The 24,695-nt window shown below is 40.8% G+C and overlaps 3 protein-coding genes across 3 annotated transcripts; 2 read left to right on the top strand and 1 right to left on the bottom strand.

Annotated features, from left to right (window-relative positions):
- Nucleotides 1–8,033: 8,033 nt before the first annotated feature.
- On the top strand, nt 8,034–13,288 carry tmprss5 (transmembrane serine protease 5; the record flags this gene model as incomplete). Its single annotated transcript, XM_079353185.1, has 13 exons — nt 8,034–8,149; nt 8,791–8,845; nt 8,936–9,080; nt 9,567–9,647; nt 10,161–10,274; nt 10,689–10,830; nt 11,052–11,165; nt 11,273–11,316; nt 11,489–11,651; nt 11,826–12,013; nt 12,633–12,731; nt 12,846–12,988; nt 13,121–13,288. The coding sequence occupies 13 exons, from the start codon at nt 8,034–8,036 to the stop codon at nt 13,286–13,288; spliced, it is 1,572 nt and encodes a 523-aa protein (XP_079209311.1).
- A 1,063-nt stretch (nt 13,289–14,351) lies between these two features.
- Nucleotides 14,352–16,689, top strand: pih1d2 (PIH1 domain containing 2). Its single transcript, XM_079354250.1, has 5 exons — nt 14,352–14,763; nt 15,245–15,365; nt 15,490–15,720; nt 15,857–16,131; nt 16,294–16,689. The coding sequence occupies exons 1-5, from the start codon at nt 14,581–14,583 to the stop codon at nt 16,432–16,434; spliced, it is 951 nt and encodes a 316-aa protein (XP_079210376.1). The 5' UTR covers nt 14,352–14,580; the 3' UTR covers nt 16,435–16,689.
- A 463-nt stretch (nt 16,690–17,152) lies between these two features.
- dixdc1a (DIX domain containing 1a) lies at nt 17,153–22,607 on the bottom strand. Its single transcript, XM_079354251.1, has 14 exons — nt 22,391–22,607; nt 22,129–22,274; nt 20,042–20,131; nt 19,737–19,790; nt 19,591–19,641; nt 19,226–19,330; nt 19,051–19,104; nt 18,862–18,954; nt 18,697–18,774; nt 18,415–18,576; nt 18,245–18,311; nt 17,943–18,051; nt 17,622–17,730; nt 17,153–17,381 (listed from the first exon to the last, which is right to left on the bottom strand). Exons 1-14 carry the CDS (start codon nt 22,590–22,592, stop codon nt 17,298–17,300), a joined length of 1,404 nt encoding a protein of 467 aa, XP_079210377.1. The 5' UTR covers nt 22,593–22,607; the 3' UTR covers nt 17,153–17,297.
- Between the last annotated feature and the right edge of the window lie 2,088 nt (nt 22,608–24,695).

Genomic DNA, 24,695 nt, shown 5'->3' with positions numbered 1-24,695 from the left:
TGGACTATTCTTTACTTTCAGCTCAACATTTGAACCAGTGTATCGCTTGATGATAACAATTTTTACATTTTGTCTTTAACTTTAAGCCAAATATCTCAAATATAAAACTACTATTCAATTTCAATATTCTAATTTCTATGTATCTTTTTTCCATTGTTTATCTTAAACATTACCACGTACAACAATGTGACTCGATTACTTTTAGCTCATTTTTTCAGCCATATTTCTATCAGCTTAAGAAAACCATTCCCACCCTTAATGCGCCTTTCTTAGCTTTTCATTTAAAATAATTAACTATTACAAATGTAAACCAATTATCTTTCTACGACCATTTGCTATTGTATCCATGACTCTACATTTAGCTTGAGTTCACGCTTAAATATATATGTTAGATAAAAAAAAAAAGAAATCTTCAATTATTTTTTGCATACTACCCCAACAAACTTTGTCAACTATTTTCCCTCACCCATACATCCTTTAGTTTAAGCAAACCATTCAAATTCTTTATTTAGTTATTTGGCAACTACCTTTATAAATGTTTGTTAACCCTTTCAACCCTTTTTCTGTTCATTTGGATAACCTCTGTCGCTTGTTTAAAGAAAATAAAATAGCAACACATGGTTTTAATGCACCGCTGAAACAATAGAAGGCTCATTGTGGTTTCAAGTTAGTCCAATTTTTCTACACACAAAAAGACAAAGGGATAGCTCTGTGAGTCCGTTGTTTTTTAACTTCATGTTCATAAATCAACAGTCACATTTTACTTTTACAGCCCTTGCTGTAGCCCGCCATCGTCTGGACAAAGACAATACTGCTGATCCCTCTTAACGGTTTATTGGCTCCTGCCACAAACCTCCACAGTCTTAAGCTGTTTATACAGTTTATGTGTCATCTGGGCTACGAGCAAACAGCTGGATTTAGTCCAGGCTCATGTGGTGACCTGTGATGGCTCTGATGGCTCTCTGCCAGAGCCACAGCTGGCCTGTGTTTTATCCCAGATATAAAAGCAGCTAAGAAACAGAGTACGAGGTCTGCTGCTGCACCCTGCACTGCACAGTGAAAGTGAGACTCTTAATTATAAGCACTGGCAGCATTTACTGTACTCTCCTTTGATGTCAGGTTTTTTTTTTATGTTTGCCTAATGCCGTTGGGATTCAGCAGGTTATCATGCGGGTGCAATGTGTTCCTTTACTTTTCTTTCAAATCGTCCTTATCTAACCATAAAGTTTCCCCTGAGTACACCGTGAATGTTTTATTGTCTTATCTATTTTCTAGCTGTATGACTTAAACCATGTCAGCTAAATTCCAGCCTGCAGGCTTTACAGTTTCTCCCCGCAATGATCGAGCTCTCGGGGTTTTTTTTTATTGCTCTGTTGTTCAGGCCCACAGGATTTCCTCAGTGATCATTTACAGTATATGACTGTGTTCAATCTTGGTACGACTGAACAACAGTGTAAACATTGTGATTGTGTGAAGTATAACTGAAGCCTGGAGGGATATCATGAAAGTGACTTTCTTGTATGTTCGGGGACATAAGGGCAAAAGGCACAAATACAACGATTGGAGGAGTACACTGATGTTACAGTATGTTTGCAGTTTTCATTTTAAACGTTGAACAATATTACACGATTGATTCTCTAAAAGAATCTAAATCAAAAAACCCTAACACAGAAAAAATAGCTTGTTTAATTGTGTAACTTTGAATTCATTGGACAAAGTTAAGCACAGATATATTCTTGTATTTTTTTTTTATAACGTCATACCAATTTTGGCCCAAAACCAGTAAGTAAGAAAAGTGATTTCATCTTTTGCTTAATAGATAAAAGAGGAGGAAAAAGCTTTCTGTAGTTGTCACACATTGCATAGCCTACATATGGAGCTGTTGATAAGTGGTTGTCTGTTCATATTCTCTGATTTTACAAAGGTCACATGTTCGATAAAAGAGACAGGAGATACAACCTGCCAAAGTCAAACTCCTGAAAAAGAGTCTGTTCAGCCATCAGCCAGAATTGACAGAATATAAATAGAAAGTTTGACACAATGACTTTGGCTGCTACATTGATGAACTGAGAGACTACTAGTAATGGGGAAAAAAGTACATCAGACTGCAATTTCAGAAGAAATAGCCTGTTTAATTTTATTTAAAAATACAAACTATTATATGTATCTGTGATTTTGAATACTTGGTTTACTTTTCGGAAAACATGTCAAAATCGAGAACGCTGATATTGTCCCTGAACACTATGAGATGATTATGATGTTATTTTACATAGATACAGATTTATGACTTTGCAGATAAAAAAAAAAAATAGAAAAATGCAGGATAACAATAAACATACCACATGAAGCAGCTTTTTAGATGATGCATTCTTGTTCTCTTTTTAGTCTTTAAGCATTCACTAAATTCAGTTGTAGACATGGACACGGTGTAAACAGAGATTAGTTCATTTGCAAATTTGTCATTTTATTATATATTAATGAATTGTTTTCGAAGCACGACAAAGATTTTGGAGTATATTATAACTTCAGAATTCAGTATCAGATACTCCCTGTTCAAGGACACTGACAAAGTCAACGGCAAATTTGAAGTGAGCTCCAAAGGCACACACATTTCCCCAACTATCTGATCTGAAGTAAATCTTTCCAACCCCTTCCTTCTTTAATTCCCTGACAAATGAATTCATTAAGCTTTGAGGTGAATTGTAATTTTGACTCTGCCAAAAACTGACAATCACCTCTGTAACCCCTGCACCTCTGATCACCCACCCCGCCCTGTGTGCACGGCCATGCTCAGTGGAGGAGCAGATTGAGCTGGAGCTGGTGTTAATGTAATCTCCTCTGTTTAATTAGAGGGAGCATGGTGGGCAGCTAAAGCAAACCACATTACCCACCATCTGCTGGGGAGCCGCTCTGCTCTTACCCTCCCTCTCACCATCATTAGCCTCTACAAGACAAGACACCAACACATACATGACAGCTATTTATTCATCCTGCCACTTCCAATACAGACACCACTGCACCACTTTACCGTTCACTGCTACGAGGAGGCCTGACTCGGGTTTACACCCGTCACAAATGTATTGTGGTGTAATTACAACACGCTGCATGTCAAAAACGCAAATTAAAACAGTTGCAAAAAAATTACATCATAAAAAGTACAGACAGAGCTAACAAAGGGGAACAATGAAATAGCCATTTCTGATTTAATAATTACGACACTGCAACACATTCGATAATGGAATAAATATACCTACGAATAAGTAATAATTCAATATATTTATTTTTAAAATATTCTGAGCAGTTTTTTCCACTGAAAACGTTCAACAGCTGTCAAACTCGAGTACACACCAAACATTACATTACAACACATTAGTGTCCTCCAGGGTCAAATTTGCCTTTACAGCCTTGCACGGATGGTACACAGGTATCCATATAAGCGACACATAAACAATCAAAGCAGTCAGTAAATCAGTAGAAAGCTTATTTAGAGCTGACGGAATGAAGCTCTTTTTTAAGTGTGCCCGTCCAAGTCAGAGTCCTGCAGCTGTCATGTATCACTCATTACATGACAGCTACTTAGCGCTAATTCCTCAGGTGGCATTATTTATTTCCACCACAAGAGGGCAGCATGCAACCACAGCAAGCAATCTTCTCAGACTGCAGGAGGACATGAGCTACAGGATTGTGTGTGTGTGTGTGTGTGTGTGTGTGTGTGTGTGTGTGTGTGTGTGTGTGTGTGTGTGTGTTAACAACCTCATCTGTTCTTTGGTAAAGTTAAAGATCAATTTAGGAATACTGGCACATAAAAAGTGCAGTTCAACCACACAGTGGTGTTCAGCGTTTTGTTAAGAAGCAACATTTAACTAAGCCATATGGTTTGCGTCGGCAGGATTATCTCTATATGCATCATTTTAAAAATATTCATGGCACTTTTCATGGTGAATAAATGAACATAAACTCCATTTAAGTCTCAGAAAAGATACTTCCTATAACCCCAGATATGCATAAGAATCATCAGACAATGAAGTAAGCTTCATCTTAGTAATACAGCACATCCCTGGGTTTCATGCAAACAGGATCTGGCATCTCTTTTCTGGCCCTTTCAAAATTGGAGGAATATCAATTTTCCTTTTGATATTCTGCTATTTGAATAACATCTCTGATTGTGGTTAAGCCATCTGTGTGGAAATATAGACATATTTATGGATTTGTTTACAGTCCAACTGATGCAGACAAGCCTGGCACGGCATCAGAAAACATGAATACATTTCACTTGTTGATAATATGCCACCTTAAAATACCTGTCAATGATTAATGACAAGTCTTTTTTTTTCGGGGGGTATTTCTACAATACCACAAAAAACTGACTCAGGTAAGTTTAGAAAATATGTGTGAAGCTGATGTTTATTTTATTTGTGTCACAACAAAAGAAACGGCTTCGAGTACAGGTACTGCAAAAAAGTGTCACCTTATTATTGCTTTGCCAACAAGTGAGTAGAGGAGTTCGTCAATACCTAATCGTAGAAATCAGAACAAAATATATACATTTTATAATCTGAAAAGTTGCTAACCTAGTTCAACTTTAAGCCTAGAAGCTGCAAGATAGTGTGATTCAAATGTCAAACATAAAATAACACTTTTCAGGGTTGGATTTTATTCAGCCTAATAAAACATCATGATAAGTAGGAGAGCATCACTGGCAGGGCCTGGATAGCTGTTAAGCTAAACTAACAGGCTCAACAAATATGAGAGTAGTTCCAACTTTTGATCAGAAAGGGAAGTCTTTTTCCTCCTAGGAGTTCAACCTTAAAACACATTTACAACATGGCTGGAGATTAGTTATTACTGCTAGTAGGAGTGAAAAAAAAAAGGTTTGGGAACAATTTGGATCATGTCTTTAACATGCGCCTCTCTGCTCTGCAGCTGTGGGCTAATGGCCGCCTCTGCTGAGAAGTCACGACCAACAGCTTCAAACCGGGCCAACTCTCAGGAAGGCCCACACACGGTTGAATCAGACTGAAATGACTTGGTGGGCTCGACACACTTTAAAAAGAAGCTTTCCTCTCTTGTGTTCTGTTTGGCTGCGGCTGTGGGGTTTCACAGCACTGACTCAGAGACTGCATCTGATGCTCAAGGCTTGGACGCTGAGAGAGGCACATGCTCAGGGCTGAGATAAGAGATGAGCTGATCAAATCTCACAACACCAAACTGTGAGAGCGCTTCTCCCTCAGAGCAGAACGAGATAGAAGCAGCTCCAAACTGAGCTGCTGCCAGCCTCTTCACAGCGGAGCTCGGCCTGGGCTGCATGAATAAATGAATGAAAGTAGTGCACAGTTTGTGTCCCCCTGTGCGAGGTGACAGACTGGTATTGTCGTGGTCACGTTTGCAGGCATGACTCATGAAATTCAAATTTCTAATGAGGGATTGATGACAAGCCAAAGAACTTAAGTCACTCATTTGGATGCAGTACTTCACTTGAGTGCTGGTTCAGTGCTCTTGATGGTAAACTGATTGTATGTTATAGTTTGGTTAAAATATGCTCCATAAAGCTAACTAAAACTGCTACAGCCCTGCCAAAATCCTTTCTTTATGAAGCTTTCATTTCTAAGTGTTCCTTTAATGAAATAGTTGTTAATGCTACTTTAAAAAAAAAAAAATCTGGTGTTGTTGTGCGTTGCTTTCTTTTGTTTCTCTGTATTTTGTCCACCAAATTATTTCAGTTGGAAGTCTCAAAATTAATATATCGAGGACAAATTAGTTCATCATTGCCATATTTGCAAATTACGTTTTATTTGAACATCATGTATTTAATGCCTGATAATCAAGTTAAAGTTCCCCTGTTAACGGTTAAGTCAATAAAAAGGCCCAAAAGCCCCAGTTGACATCTTTGTTAATTTACATTTTCTTTCCGATCAGATATATAATTTATGTCATATGTGTTACACAACACATACCCTCTTATTAGGAAGCCAGAAACAGAAAACATGTGGCTTAGTTTGCTTGATAAATGCTTGTTTGGCAGTGATGTTGGAAGTGATGTCCCGTCAATCATTTCGGCCCTGAATGTGACACAAAAAAACTAAACGGCACTTCAAACCACACAGCCTAAAACAATTTTCTCCAACAGTTAGTCATTGAAAACAATTATTAAAGCTGGATTTATGAGGCTGAATATGCCTCAGCCTGATAATCTGACAACTGATTTAAAATAGATAATTCATGGACACACAAGTGAAAGCAGGATGGCTGACGTTTTCCCTTAAAGTCATCACACAGGGGAGGCCTGTGGACTTGTGGTTGATACAGTACGCCCCATGAATGAAGGCTGTGGTCCTTCGGTCCTTCCTCTTTCTCTCTCCTCGATTTCTGGCTCTGTCCACTTTCCTGTCTCTACAGAAAAGGCAAAAAAAAAGCCCAACAATTTACCTTGAAAAAGTCATAAAAAGAGAGGAAAATATAACAGTAAGCGGTCATGAACCGGGGAAAAAAAAGTCCTCATTGTATTCCTTTGTGCACAGACACACTAATAAAAAACTACTGGAAACTTGATGAAGTCCTTTGCACCAGAAGTTACATGTTGTATCTAAAGGTCAATCAAGATATTTGGTGATATTTGACCCAATCATTTGATCAAAATATCAAGATGGAATTGTGGGCGTGTTGGATTGTTTTGGTTCTTTATATATCTGCGTCTTTGTATTGTATTTTGTTTTACTGTAATCTGTGTGTTGTTTAAAGTATATGAAAAAGCATGACTAGAGACAAGAGTTCAGAAGTAGAAGTAGCTCCAAATTCTTCATGTTTAATGCTTTTCAATGGAGCAATCGTATGCACAGCTGTGATTTATTTTCTTTAAAAGGAATTCACACGCAAAAAAAACAACAACATCTGAATGGTAGAGATGTAAATCACTGTTTACCCTGCTGTTTGAGAAAACTAATGTGGCCAGAAGAGGGAGACATCAAATCCCTGTGAAGACGCCCAAACACCGACCTCCTCATCGCTGCTCTGTTTGTCTCTGCTGCAGAACAATTGGGCCTAATACTAATATTGTCAAACACTATTAACCTCACAATGCTGGTGATAGAAAATTCAGCAATTGGCTCCATCACTTGCAATTTCCACTACTGCTGTATGCTCATTACTGTGTGTTTGATTTGCAAATAATTCCTTATGACACCTGTTAGATGAGCTAAATAGATGTGGGGCCATTTCTTGGAGTCGGACCTGACAGTCAGACGAGGAGGAATTTTCTTCCTGGCAGGTTGTTGCCGTCACCTGCTCTCTGGCTAATCCCACATCACACAGGAAAATACATAAATAACCTTTGTATCAGTGTTCTTTGACCTAGATGGATTATTAGTTTCAATAAAAAAAAAGTTTGCCTCAGAGTGTTGATGTGAAGACAATCTTTCATCTCTTTTAAGCAGTTTTCTCACCAGTATGCATGCCCTTCCTAGTTAATTATTCTTTCTATTTTTAGAGCTAATGATACCTTCATTTAAAAGCAACAAAGTCACCCTTTTCCTCAGAAATGATTACAAAAAAAAAAGAAGAAGCTATTTGAAATGAAACACATTCGGACTGTGACCTGGTTGAAAGAGCGCAGATCGGGGAGAAAGTCTCGTCTCTCAGCAGCGGAGAGAGCAGACTTCATTTTGCTCCTGAGTGTTGAGAGATGATAGCTTTGGATTCCAAATGACGGGGATTGGCGTGACGTGAGGCTTTTCAACAATCTGCAATAATGACCTTTTCTCAGAGGCTACAAACTGTCAGGTAATAACACGTCTCAGGCTAAAAAATGGACACTCTTTTGGCACAGGTAAAAAGTGTTACCTGGCAACCTGCAGTGTCCTATCAGTATGCAGTGAGGAGATACTCTGGAGATGCTCGTCCTACCTACAAAGACCTGGTTCAGCCTGCTTTCTACAGGCCCCATGACCCCCCTGCACAAACAACAGCCTCATTCTCTGCACCTCTGCTGACCTCATTGTCTCTTTGTGAAGGGAAAGTCCAGAGTTGCATTCTGTTAAATGGCAAATGGTGCATCAACGGCGAGCGGGACAGACCACTCTACCTCTGACGCAGGCCTACACATGAGCACGGACACTGCTGCCTTTTCCTCAGGACTGCACGAAAGGAAAACATGGTAAATACTCACTGCACCTCGCTCTAGCTGTCTAGCATATGCATAATTTCACCTTCACTTGCACCCTTCAAACGTTCAGTGACAGCTGCTCTTTACACCTGACAAACTTGTTTTACAAATACATCTGTCACATTGCTTTTTTATGTGCATCTTGTGAGCTTTGCAACACAGCTGTATGCATTTCAAGAATGCATTTTACAATATGCAACTCATGCCTATTCACTGTGTAAAATGACATGTTACACTGGAGCACTGCAGTAACACAAGCGAGAGCAGATGGCAGAGCATTTATTTTGATGGATTTTTCTACTTCTATTGTATAATACCAAGCCTGCATTTCACAGTTACGGAGGGCTTTATTATAATTACTGTAATACTCTACAATATGTTGCTTATAGAAGCAGCTGCTCCTTGGAGAGTCAGCCTCCAAGGAGCGCAAACACACACACACACACACACACACACACACACACACACACACACTCCACAGAGAGATTATAGTTTTCTGTAAACACTATCAGAAAATGTGTTCCAAACTTTGAATTGAAACATGCTGTACAAGATTTAATAGCAGACCTGGGAGGGCTTCACTGTGAGGAGATATGTGATGCACACACCTGTGCATGCCTGCTTACATACAGGCTGGTCAACGGTGGCTTACTTGGAGTAATACCATGCCCCGAATACATCTCACAGGTGCACTGTGTCAGAGGAGCAGATGGTCAACAGATAGCGTTCGTATCAAAAGTTTCCAAATGTCTGAAAAACTAACTGTACTTCATACAGAGTCTTGATGGAGATGCACTATCAGTGATTGAGAACCCGGTGGCAGTCAGCCATTCTTTTCCACCGGAGAAAACCGTGGGAGACGTCGTGGCAGCGACTCGAGGTGTGCAGGGCTGGTTTAAAGGGATTCATTCAACGGCACACGGTGAGCTCCAGTGATCCAGTGGGAGTCAAACTTGGTAAAAAAAAAAAAAAAATGACACAACCTATTGAATCATGCTGAAACATGCCTAGACTGCGTCCATCACTGGTGAACTGTGAAGAAGTAAAGCAGTTCAGTCTTCTAAAAAGAGATGCTCAGATATCATTCTCTCCTCTATCGTACACATACCATATAAGTTTTGACCAACATTATACCCCATGCTAGCACTGCACTGTCATCATAACGTGATCACTTACCTGAAACCTGCTGCTTTTTGGAGAAATGATAAGTTATAGTCTATGATTTTTTATAGGCTTTACTCTGACAGTTTACATGTTCTCTTTATTGCCATTCATGTATGGACTAAAGTTAATGAAGTCCCTGCTCTGTTCTGTGAACTTTCTATGTTACAGCTGACATTTCATAATTATCTTCAGATCTTATCTGGGATCAGAAAGGCTTTAACTCCAGGCTTAATTGTTGCTATAGCTCACAGGCTGTTGAGGCTGCTGGCAACCGTGTGCGCAGTTGGACTCCTGGGAGGCTTGGCTGTAGGTGTCTGGTTTCTAGGTGAGTCACTGTGTTGAGAAAGAACCACTAAATTAGTGTAACAGTAACCGAGAACTGGAAACGAATGTGCAAAATGTGTCGTTCGAGCCACTTAGTTGCTGCAGACTGTATTTTCAGGTCACTGCTGCTCCATACAGCAGAGCCAGACTGGATATTTTAGGACCATTTAAAATCAGATGTTGGAAGTTTGGCTAAATGTAATATGAGGGCGGAACTAATAATGATGGTTTTACTTTTAGTGTTTGCCAGTCTTAGCTGATTAATAAAGGAAACTGTTCACAGATGACCAAAACATTCACAACTGCAGCTCACATGAAACCAAAGAAACTCATTAAATGTATTGTTTTACAGGATAAGGAAATACTTGATTCAATCTTGTAAAATAGTATTGCTGAACGTGTCAGGGTTAGCTGTTCTGCCAATGATCTGATAGCATTTTAGTTCAGATGAACACTTTATCTTTCAGCTTCACTGGCTAATTACAAGTGTGACTAACAACATCCTTATCTACAGTAAAATTCCTTCTGAAGCCTTCCTACTCGCAGAGTCCTGTGGGGCTCGGGGACACAAAGGAGACGCCTTTCTGCAATGTGACAGAGGATATTTCCATCGCCGACCCCAGGAAAGGTCTGTGTTTCCTCCTCTTTCTGCTGTTTTATTTCAATTCTCCCTTTTATAACTGAGCTAACAGGGCTGCGTATTTTGATGCCATTCTTCATGCTGGGTCATGGTTCACCTCTGGAGTGTTTCTTCATATTGAAGACAGGCACAATTACCAGCCGCTGCTTCTTGTTGCCTTTTGTTCGCTTTTGAGATGTGCCCGTTGACTCACATGAAAACATCACAAATAATGATGTGTTTGTACTGACTGCATTAGCATAGATTCATGTGTTGTTGGGTTTTCTTTGGTGTGTGTATGTGTGTGTGTGTGTGTGTGTGGGGGGGGGGGGGTGGTTTACGAATGATTTCCCACTCATAGAAGAGGCTCGTTCATTACTGTTGTCTGAGAGCTCGTCTCTGGAGCAATTTTCAATCAATCAGGTTCAGTGTTTTACAGAATCAGCGCAGAGAACTCTCTCCTGGAGATCCAGCTGGGGAGGCTTCCCACCTGGCTGCCTGTGTGCTATGAGAGGTGGAACTCCTCGCTTGGGACGCTGGTCTGCAGACAGCTGGGTTATCTGAGGTCCTGACAGCCTCACACACCACCTCAGCTCTTAAAAAATGATTAAAACTGGAGCACCCACTAACTTAGGCTCCTTTAATCTTTGCCTTCTTTGCCAAGGTTGAAGGCTCGACTTATATATGATCTGCCAATACCTCATTTGCAATCTTTCTTCACACGCTATAAGTCTGAATTATCCTAATACTCTTTTCCCACCCATTTTGAATATCTTCTCTTTGCAGACTGACCAAGCATAAAGGAGTGAATCTCACTGATATCGGGCCAAACTACACTAATGGCTTTATACAAATTACCTCAGAACACAAGAGCAATCTGGAAAATATGTGGCAACTCAGGTAAGGCAATTTGTCAGGGGACATCATACTCGTAATGATGAAGAGAAAATTGTGGCTACCAGCACATTAATTATGCATCATTAATTTCCCTATTTATTTTCATTTAGGGGAAGCTGTATCACAGGGAAGGTTATCGCTTTGCAGTGTTTTGGTGAGCAAATTGAAGTTAACTTTTTGTTTGACTTTGAACCCAACACTCAGCCCTGTAGTCCTTTCCTTATTTATAACACTCCAGAAAAAGCTGCAGAGAGTGAATGATGCTGGTTTGCTGCGGCGCTCCGGCCCCCTTTTTTTTTTTTTTTGATGAATGGTTCTCTGTGCAGAGTGCGGGACACGAGCAAAGCTGCCCAGGATAATCGGGGGAGTGGAGGCCACGCTGGGCAGGTGGCCGTGGCAGGTCAGTCTGTACTACAGCAACCGTCACACCTGTGGAGGCTCCATCATCACCACTCAATGGGTAGTCACAGCCGCCCATTGTGTGCACAAGTAAGCCAGCTGACCTTACCAGTGCAAAACATCCAGGGTGACAGACTCCCAGTGAAGGAGAATCATCATTCATTAACAGCTGCAGCACATTGAACACATGACAGTGCTCTCTTATCAGCGTCTGCCCCCCCCCCCCCCCCCTCCTTTTTTTTCTTTTCTTATTTGAAATGTCAGCTACAGACTACCTCAGGTATCCAGCTGGGTGGTCTACGCCGGTATCGTCACCCGCAGCTCGGCTAAAACGGCCAATCAGCACGCCGGATACGCTGTGGAAAAGATCATCTTCAACAAGAACTACAACCACAGGAGCCATGACAACGACATAGCCCTGATCAAACTGCAGACACCTCTGAATTTCTCAGGTCGGGCCGTGAGCTTCACTGTGAGCTTAGTATGAACTCAGACAGCAGCACTCCAAAACCACTGAAAAATTCAACACTATGACCTGAGTTCACATTTAATTTTCTTATTCTGACGCATTTTGGCAGACAAGCCGTCATCAGACCACTGCAAAGGCGTATTACTGCTCTTTTTGAAAAACCAAAACCATTACTGCTCCGTCTCAAGTTGAACTCATTTCTGCAGCCAACTCCGCCAGTGGATAACACTGGCATTAAATAACACAAGCATCTCTCGCAATACAACCCTCTTTGTAAACACAGCCTCACAAGCATGCAGAGGGAGTGTCAAACATTTGTGGGAAGTTGTAGAATACTGTTTGGAGTCAGTGAGGTTTTAAAGACAGGGTAGGTCATTTTTGACGAGCACGATTTTGAAAGTCGTCGAGAGACAAAAATCCCCCATTGCTTTTTCCATAAATGTGTTAATGAAGCTCTCAAATGCAGATGAAAAGCATTTATAACAATGAAGATGAATGAAGAAAAGGGTTGGAACATGATAATTAAATCCAAATGATCATGCTCCAAACTGCAAGAATTATACATTAATTGCCATTTCTCCCCCCCGCCCCCCTTTAATTAGATACAATTAGGCCCGTGTGCTTGCCTCAGTATGACTCTGACCTTCCAGGAGGTACACAGTGCTGGATCTCAGGATGGGGATACACGCAGCCTGAGGGTGGTGAGAGGCTTCTGCACTGCTCTAAAACAAATTTATATCTGCTGCAAGTCTGATTCGAAGAAGTTGTGCAGTGTATCGAAAAAGTAGCCCTAACTCTGTTTTTTTATCTCTCAGTTCACTCACCGGACACCCTAAAAGAAGCTCCTGTTCCCATTATAAGCACCAAGAAGTGTAACAGCTCCTGCATGTACAACGGAGAGATCACGCCGCGCATGCTCTGCGCAGGGTACATCGAGGGAAAAGTGGATGCATGTCAGGTAAGATGCATGCACATAGATGCACTTTGCTGAGACAGAGTTAAGATTCTTAGCTCATTTGTGTATGTTCAGTTGGTGGCATGATGATGGCTGGGTGAGCATGTTTTTCAGCAGTGTTTCTGTTTTCTCCAGGGGGACAGCGGGGGTCCTCTAGTCTGCCAGGATGAAAATGTGTGGAGGCTGGTCGGGGTCGTCAGCTGGGGGACAGGCTGCGCTGAACCTAACCATCCTGGAGTTTACACCAAAGTGGCTGAATTCTTGGGCTGGATCTACGACATGCTAGAGGTAAACAAAGCTTGAAGACATGTTATGCTATAAAAAGAGTACTTGTTCAGTGCAGCAGTACTGACCTACTGTATAGGAAATTGCAATACTTTTGATTCTTAGAGGGCACTATTTTAATCCATGATGCTATGCTTTTGTGAACTGTACTTTGTATCTCTTTGTGTCTCTGTCTGTAACTCTGTGGTTTTCTTTTTTGCTGCTGCCTGTCTTGGCCAGGTCTCCCTTGGAAAAGAGGTTTTTAATCTCAATGGGACCAACCTGGTTAAATAAAGGTTAAATAAAAATAAATAAATAAAATGTATGCTACTTCTATGTATTTAGAGGTAATACACCACATTGTTTTCTTTTATGTACATTTTATGTAAATGAAAATCCTTTCATGTCAGAAGCTGTAACAAGAACGTACAGCATGAGCTTTAAAACGTTTCTTTGGATCAACTGTGCCACACATTTGTTTAAATTTGACTTGACTTCTCCAACATTAAAAAGCTGCTTAGGCAGACATTAAATACAGCATTAATTATAAACATGATTCAATTATATTACTTACTAAAGGGTCATACTACTGCCTAATGAGTGTTCCTATTTCAATACTTTATTTACAAAAAGGCTACAATGTTCTTCTATTTCAATAACCTTACAATCTTTCACTGATTCGGAAATTCAAACACATCACTTTTCATGAATCCACACACAATTATAATCATGATTTTTATAATACCAGCAACAGATAGGAATTGTAGTGTGCGTGATGCAGTGTAAGTGCAGTTTTACACTGATTGCTTATAATTACTGTTTATCTTTGCAGAATTACTGAGAAGGACAAACGGAGCACCAAAAGCATGCTACGCTACGGTTTCCACTGTTGGAGACACTGGACATTTACAGTCATTATTTTATGTCAGTTATTGCATGTAAACTTTAACACAGACTGTAGACATCTACATGCATGTTTACGTTACATTTTTCCATGTATTTAATATAAACGATGCCTCTAATGTAATGTGTGCGGTGTGATTTTTTGAGCTGCAGTTCTGTTGTTCGCCGCCAAGTGGCATCGGTGGCACGTTTCCTCTCATACAGTTTCCATGGCAACACACAACATTAGCTTAATGGCCTTAGTTGATACTTTATTTTAAGTGGTCGTTCATTTGTGTGAATTAACTAGATATACTTGAAAGTACATGGCATACTTGCAACATTTTTTAAAAAGCAACAGTCTTCAGTGACACTGTAGAACAGCTGGTTCTGAAACTCGCAGTTAGCCCTCGCGTTTGCTCAATTCAGAGATAGACATTCACCTGAGGATGTCCTCCACTTGCAGTAGAGACGATGTTTTACAGAGGGTTGATCAGTTCTGGTCAATGCTGGATGATCTGTCTCAAAATGAGCCTGCATCTTACCGCAAGTTTATCGAGAAACAAATGAAGGAAGGAGCTGAATTCAACGCAGCGCCAGAGCTCGACTCTTGTTTGTGCACGGAGATCGTGGTAAGTTTGCAAAGCTTTTGCTATAGAGTCTAGGATCCAAATATTTTACAAAAACAGCAGGGAAAGTACAGAAGATACAATAAAATAAAGGGTTTCCTCACGTGTTGATGCACACACCTGTGCACACCTGTGTATTTGCTAACTAATAATATTAATAATAAAAAAATCATCTTGTATTATGCCTGTAGTATAATATGTTCTGTAGTAGAAGTGAAGTCAAAAAATGCACACTGTTTTGGCACAGGTAAAGTGCTAAGTGCTAGTTCTGTTGACTGACCGAATCCAGATGTATTAGGATGTTTTTTTGATTTACTTTCAGCTAAACAAAAATCCAATAAATAGTCTACTGTCAAGCTCTTAACAGAGAATACTAATTTTTATTACACAGTTAAGCTGCCACACCTTTGTTCTTTGAAAGGTTAGAGCAAGGGTGTGTCTTGACAGGTTATTCTGACAGAGGGTACATCTGTGTCCACAACAGGGGCCCAAGAAAGGGCCGTTGTATATCAACATATGCAGCTGGAAACGTGTGCCTGCTCCTCAGGATCCCAGCAGGCCTGTACCTGTGTACTCAGGAAAATTGGAAACCGACACGAATGAAGGTCACTTCAAGGACAGAGCTGTGCTGCCTTACAAGCCTCAGAAATAGCTATTTGCTAAATTGAAATTACATTTTTTACCCTGTGAAATCAAGGAAGATAATAAATGGTGTGTTTTGCTTTGCAGGTTGTTACACTGTGTTGGACGTGGCTTTTAATCCTGCAGTGCTGCAGGACAGTCAAAAAGACAAAGCAGAAATCTGTTTGCTTGCCCTGAGCTTTGCAAAGCAGCAGCATGGGTTGAGATTATCTCAGAATTATGAAGTCGTCAGCTGTTGTCCAAAAAGTAGCCCGAGTGACTTACACCGCCGACTTGGGTTTAGCCAGTGGCCTAACAACTCCAAACAACAAGACACAGGTAGAGCAGTAAATCCTACACCCTCCTAATTAGCCAAATACCTTCTATGTCTGATCTCTGTTCTTTCAGCTGCAGCTGTATAAACTTTGTACACTATACTGTACATGTTCTAATAACCCAGTGTTCCTTTCTACAGCTAGCCAGACCCCAGCTGCCCTTTTGCAGCAGATCTCCTCTCTACGCTCAGAGACACAAGACCAGCAGACAGTGGCCCAAATTATCCCCAAAGCTGCAGACCACAAAAAGAAGGATTTGATCCAGGTCATCTCCTCCACATTTGTGCAGCCTCAGAAGCCAGACTATCAACTCGGGGTGAAGAATGATACAGCGGGAGTTCCTCGCAGCGTGGAATTGACAGTGGAGCTGCCAAAGGTTTCCTCCATGTCAGAATGCCAGCTGAGTATCTCCAAGGTTAGCACTTGCACACTCCTCTGAACAGTTGTCTCTTTTATTTCTGTATCTTTTTAATGATACAGTGTGTGTCGATGCGTAGCTGGGTGTCATAAAGAATATATATTTGGCATGTTTCTACATTTCTCAGTCCCACAGTGTTATGTCTTCTATTCTCTGTAGGATGACGTCTTACTGGAAGTAGAGGATGTCTACTATTTACTTGTGGATTTCCCAAAAATTGTGAGTGAAGACACAGCGTCCGCCATCTTTGACAAGAAGAAACAAAGGCTTACTTTGAGAGTAGACGCTTTAGAACCCTAATTGAGAAACAGATTTGCACCAGGGCATTTACAGTAGACCTTTTTTGGAACTCACTGATAAAGAAGGGAACTCAGGAGTGCGTGTTACGCAATTTAAAATGCCTTGTGAAAAGATTTTAGTGTGAAGAGACCGTGCTTATCCTCTTCAGGTAACAAACAAACACTTTTAAGCCGTGCTCATTTATGCTGTGTGGGTTGATGTGCAGCGGCAAATGTAATTCCTTACCCAAAAAACATTAAATGAGTTTAACGACAATCAGCAGGGTTTGTTTACTTTTGTGTGGGTGTAGGAGTGGAGGAGCATAATAGCTAGGTGCTGGTTTACAGTGTCATTACAGCGTGTTCGGGGAGTAATTGACAATAAAATGATGCATGCAATAATTCATGTTTATTAAAACATCAAAATTGATACAGAACAACAACATCACTATTTGGCAATCTGGAACATGTGGCAAAAGTCAGCAAACACGTTTATGCTATGGTTGGTGTATTATGCATTGGTTACAGCTTTTTAGAGGGCAGCATATATTCTTATTTTTTCTGTAAATGGTATTATGGGTCTTTTTTCAAATCGGTATTACAATACTGACCATTAATGGGTAGTCCCATGTATTAATTTAAGAGCTGCAAACAATGTCTAATATCCATTCCTTAAATAAATAAAAGCATGACCTCCCTTTCTAGTCAAATTCTTCATTTAAAACATTCATTTTTTAAACTTGTATAGAAATGGTGATCCATCTATTGGTCCCAGTGTAGTGTATTATAACTTTACTCTTTTTATGGCATCACAAGTATTTTCAGTGGAATCCTGGTCCAGTGAGAACTACTGAGGTTTGTAGTGGTGATCTCTGGTTTACAGCTCTACCTCCTCTCTCCGTGGTCCTCCTCCACCCATGCTACAATCTTCCCCTCCCAGCCAGGCACTACTGCGCCGTCATGGAAGACCTGAATGGTGAACATTGAACATTTACATATCCAAGAAAAACTCACATCTATTATGTACAGAGGTGCAGGACAGTGTTATTGAATTCTCTGAGATGGAAATGAGGCCTCCTGCAGTGTTTTGAAGTACTGTGCAGCTACAGCTATTATTAGCATATCCTGCTCTATAAATGGCATTTCATATTTGGCTGCAGAGGCTGATGTGAAAAGAAGTAGGGGCTGTAATTTTACTCCTACTCCTACCTCCTCTTTCACTGTGCCAAACTCTGGGTCGAGGGCCTTGAAGTGGTATCTGAAACTGCCTTGTCTGTCCACAGCAGCCTTGAAGTCTCGCAGTGTCACCTCACCCAGCCTGCAAAAGCACAGAGTCAGTCATAATCTATGCCCACACGCCTACGTGGGAATTAAGCTTGTCTATGATTAACATCTAACCGGCAAAGATATAGAGGCATGCAGATGCAGCTTCAGTCATGCCAGAATAAATCCATGTTTTCCCTTGTAGTTGGTTTGTAATCCATGCACGATACAACAGCAATAAATGAACCATCAAATGTTTATTGTCACCTTTTTGGGATGTTGATCAGAAACGGTGTGAGCGAGCGGTCCGTGAAGTAGAGCACTTTAGTAGAGACGGTCGTGTCTAACCCTGGGCTGCTGTGCGAGTGGGCCATTTCTGGGAATGAAAACAAAAACAGAAAATGCTGTTTTAAAAACAAGAGTTTGAAACAGTGCCATCCTCTCAGCCAGTTTGGCCCTCTCCTCACACAGCAGCGTGATTGAAAGCCACAACTTGATATAACAGCCAGACTAGTGATACTGCAGATGATGACAAATACCAAACAAAACAAAGATTGTGTTTGTCTCACTTGAGCTCGGAGGCCAGGAGTCACGGTCTGTGGAGTTTGCTCTGCGTCCTGGAGATTTGAATTCTTCCTGGAAGAAGAAAACAAAACGCTCATGCAAAACAGTCGAATGTCCTCTGCTTGTTTATTGTTCACGAGGTAACGGATGTGACGATGAGTGTGTTGTTGAGTACCCCTCTGTCCTGTCTACGCTGGGAGTCCACAGAGTGTAAACGGTCCATGAGACTGCCCACGCCCTGCTCCAGTGTGTCCAGTGTGTGATGTTGGGGGTCATGGCCAGAAAAGCTGTCCCTCAAACTACGCAGAGCCTCCCTGACCAGCTGCAGCTCTTCCCCCTGTGAAACAGCGTCTTGATAGTCATACATTTAAAGGAATGTGTATTGTTTTCTTTGAACGAGCAAAACAGAAAAATACTTTAAAAGGCATTTTAAAATGAAATAAAAGAGTGTACATACTGGTGCGCTGTGTTTGAACGCTGGAGGTGAAGTTGAAGCCACTGAGTTACTGTAACCGCCACTTTCACTCCGAAATGACTGCAAAAGAAAACGGTAAATGTAAAGACCTAAATATGGGCAGCTGATTTCCTTCATAAGCTACTTGAAATAAGTCTTGATGTCTACCCGTCCTCGGCTGACTTCATGTGCTTTATGTTGAGCCTCATCGAGCTTCTGCTGCTGCTGCTGCAGTATTCTGTCCTTCCTCCCAAGTTGCTGCTGTTGTGACAAGAAACATTTGGATCACAGAAGCCTGTGCATACATTCATTTATCAAGAGAATGCAAAGCGAAGCGTAAATAATTAAAGACCATACCTCATATTCACTGAGGAATTTGTTCCTTTCGCTCAGCTTGTGTTTCAGCTCTGCCTGCAGACAGAAAAATCCGCCTGATAAACACGCCATACATCGCTCTCACATAAACCTGCATCCATGGGTTGAGCAGGCGAAACGTTTTAAAGTGTCAAACGGAAATCATCGCTTGTCTTACATTTTCCCCTTCCAGCTGATCTTTGGCCATGTTGCTCCTTAGTAGTTCCTGCTTTAGCTGCAGCACAGCATCGTCCTGCACCGCCAGACGCTGCTGCAGAGCATCCTAATGAGAAAGCAGAGGAGATCAAAGAAATGTCCACAAAAGACCTGAATACAGATACAGCAGCATCCACCTGCCTTATGCAAAGCATACACACGCCTTTAAATGTCCTTATTGCTAAAAAATAAGGTGAAAAACGTCTGGAGTTTGTGTAATAGAAACCACAAAATATCCACTTTGAAAAAGCACAAGAGAGGAGCAGATTGAATTATATCCTTTAATCCGGTTTAATTCTCACTCAAAGGACAAAATTAGAGGTTTACCTTGATGGCCTGAAGGTGGCGTGCCTCCTGTTTGTGTCTAAGGAGTTCTCTCTAAGAGCGGCACAAATGAACAGAGACATTAGAGAGAGGGACTCTTTGCTCAGCAGCTCATCTATATTAAACCTAATTACATTTACTTTCTGTACCTTGAGATCAAGGCCTTCCTCCACGCTTTGGTCCAGACGACTGCGGATTAGGACCTTCAAAGGGAGAGAGGGTATGAGCGGCGTAATTAGAGAATGGAAAGATGTCAGAACGTATGAGGAGGCAATGGGGCCGCATGACAGTGGGCGAGCAGATCAGAGAGATGCAATGGTGCTCTACTGTAGCAGCTCTGGAGAGGAGTGAGGGCTGCACACACTTTCACAACAGAAGGCCTGACATTGACACTTCTCACAGAGCACATAGCAAGTTGTAATTTTCTCGAGTTAGCAGAGAGAGGGCACTGTACCAGCTGCTGTTCGGTGTTTGCCCGGTTATCTCCGAAGCTCATAGATCCATCCTGGTCCTCCTCAGGGAGAGAGCCATGGAGCAGCAAAGCCTGAGGACAAAGACACCCACACACACACACATTTATAGACACAGTGTGAAGGCCTGTAAGCATGCTCATTAAATATACATAACAGAGCAGCCCCATGCATTCTGTATTTGTATTTGTAAATACGGCACTTTGGGATTTTTACAGACTGTACACATCCACATCCATAAATACTTTCAGAGTTTAAAATCAAATCCTAAAAACTACATATTTATCATGTTTATTGAAGAGTTAACTCATTTTCTTTGACAATTACTTATCAAAGTCTAAGTCATCTTTATTGTCAATTTTTGCCTTATATATTGGACATACAGAAATACAGAGAAAAAATGTTTCTCTCTGAACCAACAGATGAATATTTTTAACCAAAGTGCATGTTTCTTCTATAATCTGATCAATATCTTCTCTCATTATTTATTTATATTGTATTTACCAACAGCTTAAAATCAATAACATGGCATCAGGTACCATTTCTTTTGTTATGTGTCGCTCCATATATCCACCGTAATCCTCTCAAGTTATTTTGCAGCAGAAAAAATCTGAAGTTGGCTTTGATATTTTGTTTTACTTCATTCATATGAATTCCAGAAGAGCTCTTAGGTGTGTGGGTGGAAAGAGGCTGACAATAACATTTATAAAATCAAAAACATGTTTGTAGCTTATCTGGACCCCAGATAGAGAACGTCGAAGAGGTTGAGGGGGGCATAAACATTCTATACGTTTAGGACGTGTTGACATGACAGGTTGGGGTGTGATGAGGAGCAGACGTCTTTGAGTGGCCATCGATGTCTAACATACTCTTATGCTGGTTGGGTTTACCAGGTACTGTGCTACGACAATGCCAGAGGACATGGAACCGATACTCTAAGAACATCAAATCCCAACTTCACTCTCTCTCTCTCTCTCTCTTTCTCTCTCCCCCTGGATGCATCCCATCCAGCACCTGGAAGCTTTTTCGGCTGTTTTTTGTTTGCTGTTCACAATTCTGAACAAGTCACAGACTACCTTTTGAATCCCTTAAACAACTTATGAAGATAATCCACCTCTGTTGCTGTTCCTTTAGTGGTGTACTTCATCAAAATAAATATTATAAATAAACCAATTTTTTCCTGCATTTGTCACAGTCTAATAGCTGACACGTGTTGTTTGAAACATGAAAACACACATCATGTTTTTGTGCCTGCACTACTAATATAGAATACAGCCAAATATAAGGAATACGCCATGAATGTCATTTTATTGCCAGTCCTTTGACGACTTCTAATTAGATCTACTCTGCTGGTGAACATATGGAAAAAACATAGATATATTTCTCCATTTAACATCATAAGCACAGTTGACAGGTTGTTAATGCTTTTCTATTCAATAAATTCTACATATACTTCAATCCTTGCAAATGATCAAACACTTCACTTCGTTCATCTGGTCACTTGATGGTCGCTTCATCGTTAGGATCACACAGATTCATTTGCGTATACATTTAAATACTGAGACAGCTGTATATTGATTTTTACGCTGGAGGAATGGAGATTAGATGGTTGGCTTGACCAGCTGTTGGATATATTATAAATATTATCACATTAAAAGGGACAAAAGAGATCTCGTGAGTCATTCTGATTATCATCAAGTGCCCTGATGAATTTTAAGTAGCTGAAGGGACGTGACGTTTCCTCTCTTTGCCAAATTTAATAACAGAGCGTACAAATCAGTTCGTAAACTGTAATCTCGCTAGCTTAAAAATGAAGAGTCAAAGCCTATTTTTGTTATGCTTTCGGAATTTAGAATCCATTAGATTTAGTTCTATAGCAAAGTTTCATAAAAGTTGTTTGAGTCACCGTGAAACCTAAGAGAAGAATATCAGATGTCAGGAATCATGTGGCAATCTCATTTGATGTTATTTTTTGAGCTCACATCTTCTCCTGGTGTATCGCTGCCCTCAGTCAATGTATTCATATAGCAGCAGTACAGTTTGCTCGTGAGTGGTAACCAGCAGGACTCACCTGCAGGCGGAACACCATCCTCCTGGCCTCCTGCATCTCTTTCTCCAGCTGCTCCTGGTGAGCATCCAGCTGCTCCTCCCAGGACTTCTCCTCTTCCTGCCCATCCTGCCCGAGGGAGGGACAGAGCCCACACAGAGACACCTCCTCTGAAAGCAAAAGGAAGACAGGGAACAGGGAGCAAAAAGCAAGGGAGGTTAGTTTTTTTGTTTGGAGGGATTCATTGGTATTTTGCTTTGCTCGAGTTGATGTGCAGCCAACCAACCTGCAACAGATTTCTTCTCTGTCAGCTCAGATTTGTCATCCCGAGATTCCCCCTGGTCCTCAGACTTATCGTGGAGTGTTTCCTCTTTGGGGGTGTCAGTGGTCTGGGTGATAACATACTCCTCTTTGGGGGAGTGAGCAGGGCTGGCTGAGCTGAGACTGAAACAGATGGCAGGCACATGCAGGAGTGAGCGTGTTTGCATCTCCTGCCAAACAAATGGCAATAAATAAACCAAGCAACATAAAATGGAGATGTACGCTTAAATAACTTCTGAAAGAGCATTAAAAATGTGAAATAATCCCATCTGGGCTAAATATTTTAAACATATCGGTTTTTAGACAAGTAGAGCCCATAGGAATACAGCTCATCACAGACAGGCTGTTTAAGAAAATTTATGGAAACACAAAACAGAAGAGGGTTGAAACCTTTTCAGAAAAAGGGAGCAGGAATGCAAACAACTCTGTCATTTTTCCCACAGGAAATACTTTGCATAATTTTCTCCCTCTTTGGGTATAATTTTAAAACATAACCCTGATATATTTCCTGAGTCCCTGGTCTTTTCTGCAGCTCGAATGGATACACATTTTGTGTTTCCTGAGAGCATTTCTAGCAGCCCGAGGTCCTGCCGGCTGTCATCTCCACTCTTCTGTGTTTGTAGAAATGGGCTACAGCCTGTGTGACCTGTAACCTATGGCATTATACATGGTCCTTTAACTGTGGATTTCTTCTTTTTGCTTCTGTGTCTGCCTGGGAAAACATGCCCGAGTCTGCGGAAACAGATCTAAACTCTTTTCCAGAGAAGGAACTGAAAAGTATCACAACTCATCCCCCCATGCTCCTCAGGCCAAGAAAACTAAGAGGGAAGAAATAACTATGACATAAATCTGTGTTTGCAAACCAAGGAATCCCCCTGAGGGATCTCTTCTGCAAAGCTAAACACGCTATTTTCATACACATGCTGCAAGATTCAGATTGTAGCCGATGAGATTTTCTGCTTATCTAATAGCATTACTCAGCACGAGCACATAGCACAACAGACTAAACAGTAAGACTTGTATTATCCATCAATTTTTAGCTTGCAGCCTCTTTATGGTATAATTGTTCACATAATCCAGTGACTGCTGATAAAAATGTGCACCTAAGGTCTGTCTCTAAACCATCAAAAAAAAAAAAATATTTTAATGCTTTCAGGCGCTCTGTCAGGTTTTCACAAGATTGAACACTGTTAAAGATTTTTTTTTTTTTTTTTAAGTAAATCTTTGGACTTTACTGTGGCTAAACGTATCAATGCTGGTGTCAACGTGTCCATTTGTTTTACCAAATACAAAAAAACCCATGTACTGAATATCTGGTTTAAAATCTACTGTTTTTCATCATCACCCTGCAAGCCATTGCCTACGTAAAGATCTCCATTAGGACTGATCTCAGTCATGACATTTAAGAAATGTTAAACAACCAAAATCAATGTCACTGACCAACTCCCACTTCGCACATTTACGCTCCCAAACAACCACCTTCATCCTTTTAATCAGCCCACTTTGAAGCACTTTATAAAAGAGATATTACACTATCACAAAAGTCATTGTTTACTAAATGCTGTCTGGTAATGTCGACTTTCCTCTTGAAATCACTTAACCAAAGAGAAAATACAGCATTTGAACTCTTAGCAGAGATAGCTCACAAGGCTGGATTTTTTGTATTTGGAAACTTCAGACATTTCTTCCCGTTCCCCGTGCTTGTCAGGAAGAGTAATTGCACCAGGTCACATCAGCTGAGCGTCTTATCAGATACTGCTGTGATTATCCCTAAATCTTTTTGCAAAGGGGATCAAAGTAGCGGCCTCCAACTAATCTTGTCATTGCTGATGATGACATTATCGAGATATCCTCTGTCATTGTCTCAGGGTGTATCAGGTCAATAAACTAACAAATTAACTTTAGTCACTCACTGCTACAATGTTGCACAAAAAGAACAAATACAGAGAACACAGATACATTTGGAGCATATGGGTTAGGCATGGATTAGTGCTGGGATTTGCACGAGATGAGCTCCAGGGCTACAGATTACCAGCATTTGATCAGCAGGGTTGGAAAGTTCTCCATGAGGTGCTTTAAATGAGTTTCTCTATATAATGCGTTATTGCCCTTTGTTAAAGGCAGGGTTGGCAATTTTCTTCAGATACACTAAGATTTAATTGTCTTCAGATCCTGACAGTAATTAATAATTCATGTGCTGTGAAAACGAAAGAAAGAAAATGGTGTCATCTGTCGCAGTTGTAACATCAAACAATGTCTGCATTCGGTGC

The sequence above is a fragment of the Symphodus melops genome (genome assembly GCF_947650265.1).
Source record: "Symphodus melops genome assembly, chromosome: 10".
NCBI lineage: Eukaryota > Metazoa > Chordata > Actinopteri > Labriformes > Labridae > Symphodus > Symphodus melops.
This window is presented reverse-complemented; position numbering and strand designations above follow the sequence as displayed.